Source organism: Phyllostomus hastatus, unplaced genomic scaffold (genome assembly GCF_019186645.2).
Source record: "Phyllostomus hastatus isolate PE091 unplaced genomic scaffold, TTU_PhHast_1.1 phas_scaffold_78, whole genome shotgun sequence".
Lineage (NCBI taxonomy): Eukaryota > Metazoa > Chordata > Mammalia > Chiroptera > Phyllostomidae > Phyllostomus > Phyllostomus hastatus.
Window position 1 is genome coordinate 39,142,707 of NW_025334041.1, and position 11,700 is coordinate 39,154,406.

Consider the following 11,700-nt stretch of genomic DNA (forward strand, 5'->3'; position numbering starts at 1 on the left):
GTGTGTGTGTGTGAAACTTCCCATCAGTTTAAGCATAAACCTGGTTGGAACTATCTGGGAATACATGTCTGATCTAGAATTCTCATACCCTTCAGCCTGTGTCTCTTCCTCTGGGAAATGTTGATGTGAATTCATTAATAATGTGCAAATCTTTTGAGGACATTCTTGTTATGAGCTCACTCATAAGTATGCCTGCTACTATATCTCACCCTCACCCTTTCTTGTTTGTGTTTTATCTTTGATGATAAAATGTCCTTAAAAGAGTTTGAAAATATATAAATGTATATATAACTTTGGCTCTTTTTTCTAGATTTTACTTTTCTCCAATGGAGGGAAATTTATGAAAAAGACCTTGATTGGTGAAGCCTGTATCTGGCTTGACAAAGTGGATCTCAGAAAAAGAATAGTCAACTGGCACAAACTTTTGGTCAGTCCTACTCAAACCCACTGAAGTGTGTCTGCTCAGAGTGGAGCAACTGCACTACGTGATCTCAAATGAACACTATAGTTGGATACTATTGTACTAAGCTGTGTTTTCTGGGATGAACCTGAGAGGAGGAACAACGGGCAAAAATATACTTAAAGCCTTGTGAATGTGTTGTGGAACCCAGAAACAAACACAAATGAACAAGTTTCATGTATCGAAGGCCCCCCCGCCCCACCAAAAAAAAAAGGAACTCTGAGACCTTGGATTTCTTGCAGCTGTCAAGACAATATCACAGTGAGAAAAATGTTGATTACTCAATGCAAAAATCTTTGAACAGAGTTGAGAGAGCTAAAGGCAGAGTGCAAAGATTAAAATGGTTTCTAATGCAAACAAAAGTAATCCATTATGCGAAAAGGAACTTGGTCAAAAGGAAAGAACTGATGTAACAAATCTGTTTTCGAAAGTTCAAAATCTTTTTTCTTCATCTTATCTTCTCAGACAACTTACTATTTTGAGATTCTTACCTACAATACACCTACAATATGTGTCCACGGCTAGAAGTAAAGTAGCGTGGTCATAGGAAGAAGAAAACTGAAAGTGTAGAAATTATGGCTTTTAGACCACACTGTACAGATTTTCACTGTGTAAATGTTACAAGTGTGAACGACACTAATTTTGAAATCCATGTTGTAAAAGCACATTTGTACAATTTGAAATAATGTAGAATGAAGATAATACTAAGTAGAAATGGTATTACATTTATGTAGAAATAAAGCCAGGATGGTAAAGACAATATTGCACCACAAAATATTGGAACCCTGGTTGAAAACGAAATCTTCATAACTTACCCTTATACCAAGACATTTGCAATCTACATACCAAAGGACACAGATTAAATTGGTATGTTCTAGCAGGCATGGTAATTCTTTCTTTGTGGAATTGCAAATGAATGTATTATCCCACATATTTCATTTCTTTTAAATGATATATTGACGGAGTGAAAATTCTTCCTCTGGCAAACAAGTCATAGTAATCCGTGGCATTCATTAATTAAACCGGTGTCATTTTCTGCTCTTTTATCATTGTTTGCCTTAGCACATTGATTGGTTGTTTAGTGAAAACCCTGACACCACTCAAATTCTCTGCTCCATTTTCCGCCTTTAGTGACAATATCACAGTGATCAGGTTCATCCATGTTGGGAAAATATGGGAAAAGTCGACATCATATTGAGATTAAAATAAAATTTGCACTATTTTAACTGTATAAAGTAAAAGGACCAATGTCTAAGTCATTAAAATGAGGCATCCTCCTGTCCATCAACCCACATTAACAAAGGAAGTAACAAGGAATGGCAGGAAGCACACTCAACTGTGATGAGCAAGCCTGGCTTTGGGTCTTGGTTCTGCCACTGGCTAACTGTGTCTCCTTCACATGTCACTTAAACTCATGTTCCCCAGTGTTCTTATTTGTAGGATAAAAATGTTATATATTCCTAGCCTTCCTAATGGGATATTGGGTGATCAAACTAATTGATCTATGAGAGAAAATGAAAGCACATTTCCAAGTATAGTTTTATACACATAAATGAAGAATTATTACACAGTTCTTTTATTTTTTGAATTTTATATGCAAAAAAAGCATACTGCTAACCAGTGGCACATATTAACATAGATAAGAGCAGTATATTAGCTCCAAAACTCATTTTTCTTTAAAATATAAATTTTCATTCAACCTGAAAAAAAATACATGAAAATTGTTTTACAATTCGATTATTATAAATTAAATAAATTATACTGATTTTATCCTATTCCCATATGCTACCCCCCCCCCCAAAAAAATTAAATGCTACTCAGAGCATTCAGAACTGAAGACCTACTTCTTTATTGAAGGGTGAGATTTTAATAGGTTTAGAGAAATCATCTCTAAATATATTGCTTGGATATTGAACTTCCTCATTTTTAAAGAAAAACATACTTTAATTTTGAGGGGAATTGATTAAATGTAACACATTGAAAGTTTAAAAAAATACTAATAAGTTTCGGGTTGTATATCTTTATTATACTCATGAAAAAATACAAATTCACTCTTCCTCTAAGGAAGGTAATAGTCATTTATTCTTCCTTTTATTTTTCATTCTTCCTGCCCTGACAATGCAGTGTCGTTTACCATTGATATTTCTTTAAAATGAGCATGCAGGGAAGGGATCCCTAAAGATGTGATAGTGCTAGGACTTTATTTTTAGAGACAACTATATCTGTTAATGGTTGCCATGGATATTTCCAGAAAAAGTCAGCATTTTAGGAAGTTGATAATCATCACTCGTAACTGGAGAAGAAAAGGGTTCAGAAAAAATCTCCTGACATAAAAAGGCTCTACTATTTTCCCATAAAAGGGAACTCTGGCCTACCTTTGGTCTCTTTTGCAGCTACTTACATCCAGAGGTATGCATGAGAGGTTGTATAACCAGTTCGTTTACTTTATTCCAGTTGTAATTTCTTTTAGAATAATTCAACTGAAGGTGCCACCAAAACAAAGATCACCCCTGGGTAGCTATTTGACCTGTAAGAGTAGGAGTCTTTCCACTTTAGGTGCTCCTCTGTTCCAAGAAACTGGTGGTGAGGCCAGGTCCATCAGGAGAGCCAACAACAGGGCTTCTTTTTGCTCACCAGCATCCCACTTAAGAGAACACGAGATCCTGCCAAAGTGCTCCAAGAGTGCAGCTACCCAATCTCCTGGCTTGTACTGGAATTATTCTATGCAACACCAATCCTTACGTGAATGCATTTATGAATGATGTTGGTAACCCTTCTAAAAACAAAACTATTTCTTTTTTAATTGCAAATAGGGATCTTGGTGTTTTTTACTTTTTTGTATATATCACAACACATGATTTTCCACTTTTTATTTTATTTTATTGGAATTAGTTTTTTTAAACCTAATAGTGACAAAGTTTGTAATCTCTTAATAACATGTGATTAGTCCATTTACAGCTCTTATATCTTGAAAAACATCTTAATTTTCCCCACAGTTTCGTTGAGTCATCAGAGACTGAAGTTGCTTCTTGGTTTAAAATTTGGTCCTAAACACCTTTTAGCCGTAGAACCAAAAGCACAGAAAGAATTTTCACAAAGGACAGGGATTTACAGAATGGTTGTTGCAGACTTAAACATTAGTTGCAAAAAGTTTTTTTCCCTGTTATTACTTAAGATAAAGGAGACTTTTGGTGACTCTGAATTTTTTATTTACCATTTCAGTTTAAAAGAACAGTATCCATGACAAAGGGGCAGTGATCACTTTGCTCCTTAATATTGCCCATATTGTAATTACTCACACTACTAAATGCATATTTTCAACCTATTCATGGAATTAATTTTGTGGATCACACACATTCAAATAGCTATATTGTGGGACTATTATAGCTGGTAACCAGCTGAAACTGATTCTTATTATAGGAACAGTTGTGATGATAGTGGTGATAGCCGTAGTGACACTAGGCTGGTGGTGATGTGAAGTAAATTAAAATTATATACTATATTGTGCCCAATTTATTAGAAATTATTTGATCAATGTTTCATTTCATTAAGATATCATAAAGATATTTATAGTATTTTTTTACTTTGTTATTTAAATCATAACTAATAATATTTTTAAAAGCTTATTTTCATTGCTACAATGTCTAATATTCCAAAAGCAGACGACTACAGCTATATATGTTTATAACTCTAAGTATGACGGAGTGATGTTCCCTCTTTTGAGCTTGAGATGGAAGTGAAAGTTCAATGAATAATTATGAGCTGTCTCTTTAATAATTACTTGCCTTTGATGTAATACAAGAATGAATGAGTGAAGTAGATTTTCTCATTGAATATGACACATTGATATGTTCTGTATGTTCCGTGTTGTTGTTGTTGTTAAAGATACCCATTAAATCAAATGATTCCTTATCTGATAGGTAGATTGAGAGCATTTTCTTAATTCATTACCCTGTATATAACTATACATTTGGTGAAATAGACAAAGTTGAAGTATTGATTTCATTTGGCATTCAGCATGTGAATATGATTATTGTTTGATTGTGTCTATATATTTGTTGGTGATGTGCTCAGGTGCCCCCACTACCGATTAATGTGTGTGCTGATATCCTAACAAAAACACATCTGATGTTAAAGGAAAAAATCATTCTTATCTGAGAAAATAAAACCTAATAAAATTGGTTTCAAAATACTTGGAAATATGTCTCGTTTCAAACTATATGTTGCATGCCGTGTTGGTGATCTGCTGATGTGTTCTTTTCTGTTCTACTGAAATCTCTCTGGAAAATCTGATGGACAAACACAAATTTTGGGGCTAAGGGTTATAAAAACTGAACTGAAATACATGAGAATTGAATTAAAAATGCTTGTAGATCTGTCTTGAATTTTACTCTATGTAAAAATATGTCTTGGTTCTGTGATTGTATACAAGATGTATCTTGATAACTTATTCAAATTGTGCTATTTAAAGGCTGTTGCATCAGCCTTACTAATAAACATTGAAAATATCAACTTTGACATCTTGTGTTTATCAACTTGATAAATTGATACTTAATATGTAAATACAACATTTTGGACATTTTCTGTGAAAAATATATCACCAGTACATTTACTTACCACATTTAAAATATATTTTACACAACACAGAAAACAAATGTTAGCTTAATAAATTAATACTATATGGAAGATGCTCTTGTAATCACCAGCAGACTAAGAAATTGAATTCAGCCAGTGATCTCCAAAGACCTCCATTTAACCCATTCCTATCACAATTCCCTTTAATGTAACCACTATCCTGATATTTATGATAATTATTTCCTGGTTTGTCACTGTCATCTGCCTAGTAAACACTCATGTAGTTTTCCTGTTTTATTTTCCTTTTGTTTTGTAAGCATCTTCTAGTCAACATATTCTCCTTCCCACCACTTCTGTTTCGGTGAATCTTGTTGAAGAAACTTGGTTTTTCCACTGGTGTGATTCCTCGAAATCCATATTTTGCTGATTCCATACTCAGAGTGTTGTTAACAAGTTCCTCTGCCTCGTGTTGCCTGGCTTGTGGGCTTTTGCTCTACAGATTTGACCTGATTCACAGGATTGTGTTGTATTCCACCATCAGGAGACACACAATGCTTGGCTGTCTCGTTTGTTCCACTCACAGCCACTGTTGCTCAATGCCTACAATAGATCTGTTAATTAATCAGATATTACAAAGTGGTGACATGCTGGTCAGTCATCACTTCTACTTGGGATACTTTTAAAAAGATAAACACCCCTTCAACCAGTATTTGATTACCCATTAGTATAGTTTGTGTAGAAAATTTGGGATAAAGGCAGAGGAAGTGGGATGTTTTCCTCTATCACCTCTATCATAAAATCTACAAATAACTGTAGTTCTTTGAAATAAATAAATTGTTCGGTAAAAAATAAATTTCCAACAATTCACTTGAGAAGATCAATAAAATTAACAAACCTGTGGCAATCAAAGGAGAAAGAAGGCCAAGTTACACTTATCGAGTATGAGAAATTAATATAGTTGCTAACACCCAAAGCCAAAACTTAAAAAATCCAATCTAGCAATGTATAAAAGTGATAGAATCAAGACCAAGTTGAACTCCAAGTTACACGAGATTATCTCAATGTTGGAAAACAAAGTAATGAAAGCTAGTGCATTGGTAGTGTATTAAAGTATAAAATTATAAGATGCTGGGCAATTTTGATATAATTCAAAATCCAAATTCATAACAAAAACTTTATAGCACACCTGGAAGGAAAGAGTACTCTTTAAATCTGATAAATACTACCTACCAAAGGAAACAGACAAACAAATGGATGAACAGATGAACAAGAAGCTTGGTGGTAAAAGGATTGAGGGCTTTTCTTTCTCAACCACAAACAAAACAAGTATGCATATAGCCATCATTCTTTTCAATACCTTTATCAGAGTTTCTAGCCATTGTGTCAAGGCTAGAAATAAATACAAATAAGGGAGTAAGAAGTAAAAGAAAAGAACTACAGTTATTTGTAGATTTTATGTCTTTGTGTATAGAAAACCCAAAACAGCCAACAATTTGTTTTAGAACATATGAGAATTTGTCATTTACTAAATACAAGAACTACAAAATAGAAAAATACAAAAATAAATTTTTCCCTGAATGTGAATAAGAAAGAGGCAATTTAAAGTATCAAATACCTAGGAGTAAATTAACAAAGAAGTTCAAGACTCTATAAAGAAAATACTAAAATTTATCAAGATATTAAGATCTAAATGAAATGATCATTGATTAAAAAATTGAATATTTCAGTGATATGTAATTCATCCTAAATTACAAAATTCATTGATTTAATGCAGTTAAGTTTTTCAAAAGTGTGTGGAATTTGGTAAACTGATTATAAAATTTATGTTGAAGTACAAAGGGCCAAAAGAACCAGAGCACACTTAAAAAGAAAGAACAAGATATAAGAATAATTTCTATCAGATATTAAGACCTGTTATAACAATATGGAAACTAAAGAGAGTATAGTGCTGACACAGAATAGATAAATTGAACAATGGAACAAAATTACAGACTCACATATGAAGGGACATTTCAAATACAACAGAGAAAATAAAGTAGATCTGCAAGAAAGCACAAACTCTCAATTAAATAGCATAGGTCAACTGAGCAATCACTTGAAAAAATAATATTGGACCCTGTCTCTCACACTTTGCAAATATAAATTCCATATAATTTGAAAAAGAAATTTATAAAACATTCAGAGGAAAATATAAGAAAATAGCTTCATAAACTTGGGGGAGGAAAAGATTTCTTAAACAAAACTTACTAAATAAAAGGAAAAGTTGATAAATTCAATTACATAATAATAAAGACTTCTATTCCTCAGATGCCATAAAGAAGTTGACAGGGAGAGCAAAAAAAATTAGGAAAGATATATTCATGTCAAAAACACATAAGAAATCAGAGGAAAAAGAAAAGCAATGTAATGGAAATATAAGAAAAACTCTTGAACAGATACTTTACATGAGAAGAAATTCAAATGGTTCATAAACATATAAACAGATGCTCAACCTCATCAGTTTTCAGAATATTCCAATTTAAACTACAGTGATATATGATATGCCATATATTATACAATATGTAAAAAACTAGTCTGAGGAAGCCAACTGTTATAAATGAAATTTTCAGGTAAATATAAATTAACATAAGCATAAATCAGTACAAGCATTTAAAAAATAGCTTGAAATTACCTTGTATTATTGAAAATTACCATAACTTCTAACTTTTTTCTTTTTAATAATTTTTATTTTTCAATTACACTTGATGAACAATATTATTAGTTTCAGTGTATAACCCAGTGATTAGACATTTATATAACTTATGAAGTGACCATCCTGATAAATCCAGTAACTATCTGACACCATACATAGTTATTACAATGTTTTTCGCTGTATTCCGTATGTTGTACTCTACATCCCCATGACTATTCTATAACTACCAAATTGTACTTGTTAATCCCTACATCTTTCTCACACATCCTCCAACCCCCTTCCCTTCTGGTAACCATCGAAATGTTCTCTCTGAGTCTCTTTCTGTTCTGCTTGTGCATTTATATTGTTATTTTAGATTCTACATTTAAGTAAAACCGTATGGCATTTTTCTTTTTTCTGCCTGATTTATTTCACTTAGCACAATGCCCTCTAGGTCCATCCATATTGTCGCAAATGACAAGATTTCATTCTTTTTTATGGCTGAGTCATATTCCATTGTATATATGCACCACTGTTGTATTCATTTATCTATTGGTAGACACTTAGGTTACTTCCATATCTTGGTTGTCATAAATAATACTGTAGTGAACATATAGGTGATAGATATGTATTTATTGCCATTTTATTATTCATATTTTTGATCTTTAATTTTTTTCTTCTTTGTCTTCCTAAACATTTAACATTTCTCATAATGCTGATTTGGCAATGATAAACTCTTTTAGCTTTTTCCTATCTGAGAATTTTTCTTATCTGTCCTTTGATTTTAAGGATATCTTTGCTGTGTAGAGTAATCTTGGTTGTAGGTCCTAACTTTTCATGACTTTGAATATTTTGTGCCAGACTCTTCTGGCCTGCAAAATTTCTGTTGGGAAATCAGTTGACATCTTATGAGAGTTTCCTTGTCGGTAATTAATTACTTTTCTCTGCTGCTTTTAAGATTTCTTCTTTGTCTTTAATCTTTGGCACTTTAATTATGCTGTGCCTTGGTGTGGTTTTCTTTGGGTTCATTTTGTTTGGAACTATGTGCTTCCTGGACTTGTATGTCTATTACCTTCACCTGGTTAGGAAAGTTTTAAGTAATTATTTTTTCAAACAGGTTCTCAATTCCTTGCTCTCTCTTTTCTTCTTCTGGCATCCCCATGATGCAATACTTGGTATGCTTGAAGTTGTTGCAGAGACTCCTTAAACTATCCTCATTTCTTTGTATTCTTTTTTCTTTTTGCTGTTCTGATTGGGAGTTTTTTTCTTTCTTATCTTTCAAATTGTTGGTTTGATCCTCTGCTTCATTTATTCTTTCATTGATTCCCCATAATATATTCTTCATCTCAGTTAGTGTATCCTTCATTTCTGAGGGGTTCTTTTATATGTCCTCTATCTCCATTTTTATGTTTTCTATCTCTGTGTTGCAGTTCTCCCTGAGATCATTGAACATCCTTAAAACTAGTGTTTTGAACTCTGCGTCTGGTAGATTGCTTATCTCCTTTTTGTTGAGGTCTTGTTCTATAGTTTTGTTCTGTTCATTCATCTGGGACATGTTTCTTTGTCTCCTCATTTTGGCTGCCTCCCTGCATTTGTTTCTATGCATTAGATAACGATGCTGTGTCTCTCAGTCTTAGTAGAGTAGCCTTATGTAGTAAGTGTCCTGTAAGGCTAACAACAGCACATCCTCTCAGGTCACTAGAATTTGGGAAAGTGCATGTCCCCACCTCCTGTGTGGATTGCGTGCACCCTCCCATTGTAGTTGAGTCTTGATTGCTGTCAGTGAAAGAGATTTATTCCCCAGGTGATTGACTTCGAGGACTGGCAGTGATCAGAGCAGAGGATCTGTTGTTCAGTGGCCAACTCCACAAAGCAAGATGTGGTGCCCACTGAGTTCTTAAGTGGTTCAGGTTTTGAGGTGGTTAGGTGGTGCTTTCGAATGGTCTGAAACTGCCCACCCATGTTCTAGTTCTGGGGCCTCCCAGGAGGTGCAGACCAAAGTCAGCTTATGCTTGTGCCCTGCCTGGAGTCACCCAGCATGAGCTACAAAGTGATCTGCAAATGGCTACTACTTGTGCTGGCCTTGGAGGTAAGGCAAAGCTATGAACCCAGGCCAGCACCAGCTAGTGCTGGGCCCAGTGCCATTTAGCAAGGCATACAGGGCACACCAAGGCCATATGCTGTTTTGTTTACAATTTGTGAACCTTTAAGAGATTTTAGGAAAGTCTGAAGCATGAGCCAAGAGAACAGGGTTGTGTGTGTGTGTGTGTGTGTGTGTGTGTGTGTGTGTGTGCGTGTGCGCGTGTGAAAAAGCTACTGGAAACGGCTTGGGTGTACTCATCAGTAGCAAGGGACAGGGCCACAGGAGATCACCTGGACTGGCCAACCAGTGTTAGCAGGTTGATAGAGACTCAGTATGGAGCCTGCCTTCTGGATCCGTGGAAGAAGGCTTAGCAAAGGAACAATGGCCTCTGTCAGCACTTTTCTCTGGGAGAAAGCTGCCCTTCCAGATCTTGTCCTGAAGCCTGACAACTCATTCCCAACCCATAAGTCTCTGGTGCCTTTGAGTTGCTCCTCCAGGGCTGGAGCTCAGAGCAAGTGAGTCCAAGTAAGACTATGCATGGGCCCTTTTAGAGGAACACTGGAACTCTAGGAGGACTCTCTCTCACTCAGCCATAATCCCTGCTTGTTTTCACAGCCAGTCGTTTCAGGGACTTCTTTTCCAGGCACTGGAACCCTGGACTGGAGGGCCTGGTATGAGTCTGGGACTACTCATTCCTCAATGGGAACTTTTGGAGGCAAAATATCCCTCCCAATTTTTAACTGCCACATGAGTGTGTAGGACCAGCCCATTCCATTCTCTGTCCCTCCTACTAGTCTCAGTTTGTCTTTTTCTGTATATACTTAGTTGTAGGACTTCTGTTTAGCTAGATTTCAGGCAGTGTTGAATGATGGTTGTTCTGTAACTTAGTTGTAATTTTGATGTGGTTGTAGGAGGTTCTGGTTACTACATTTACTCAAGCTCCTGTCTTCACTGGAAGCTCCCAGTACCTTATAACTTAATTCTACTAGATGCAGACAGGAAAAACTCTTGAACATGTCAACTAGAAGACATTTTCAAGTATGGTGGGTGATTGTTTAGCCAGTGTGCACTGGTAAAGCTTAGCGGGGAAATTCCTTTTTGAATTTGCCAACTGTTGTGATTGGTTACGTGACCTTGCTCTATACATCATTAAGGATACTGAATATCATACTTGAAAGTATATTTATAGCCATAGCATTTATTATAGCCCCAAACTCAAAACAAACCAAAAATCACCAATAATGAAATGGGTAAATATTGTGTAGTATAATAATGCAACAGAATAATGTAAGACAACAAAAATGAACAAACAAGTCCATACATATCCATATGTGTGAGTTTCACAAATACATGGAGAAAAGTAGCATGCCACAAAAACACAGTGTATTTCTAAAAACTATGAAGAAAATTAAAGGAATGATTATCACAAAAGAAAGGATAGGGTACTGCATGTACGAAGAAAACGGATGTTATTGGAGAATAGTATTTACAGGGTTGTAAGATACTAACAATGTTCTACTTCCTAATCTGTGTCAGGATTATATGGGTATTTGTATAATTATAATTTAAACCATATATACTTCAATTGTTTCACACTGGTCTCAAACTACCAATAACCAATGCTGTAGCTGGACAAACCCTTGTGGTTCTTATGACTTCAGGATGTACTTCAGCAATAACCATTAGGAAACCTTGAAAACATGCTGGTTTACTGCGTACAAGACCTGGAAATCACACAGCACAGCTGGGGCCACACAGCGGAAGTCCTGGGTGAAGAAAGTGCTCATGGGCCTGGCTTCTGCTTTAGCTGGGGTCAGAGTGGGGCCTAGGGTTTCACCAGCTCACTGTTTACTGGTGAATTTAAAATAGAAGAGCTGTAATTTAAAGCTCTGGAGGAGAAAGCAAACAAGT

At 35.1% G+C, this 11,700-nt stretch overlaps 1 protein-coding gene across 5 annotated transcripts in view; it reads left to right on the forward strand.

The window, feature by feature from the left end:
* Positions 1-4,817, forward strand: part of PCLO (piccolo presynaptic cytomatrix protein) — a 354,626-nt gene extending 349,809 nt beyond the window's left edge. For all 5 annotated transcript variants that reach the window (XM_045827052.1, XM_045827055.1, XM_045827056.1 and 2 more), the window contains one exon: positions 311-4,817. In XM_045827052.1, coding sequence (XP_045683008.1) covers positions 311-451 — 141 coding nt within the window. In that variant the 3' untranslated portion in view covers positions 452-4,817. The remainder of the gene's footprint in view (positions 1-310) is intronic.
* The last annotated feature ends 6,883 nt before the right edge of the window (positions 4,818-11,700 follow it).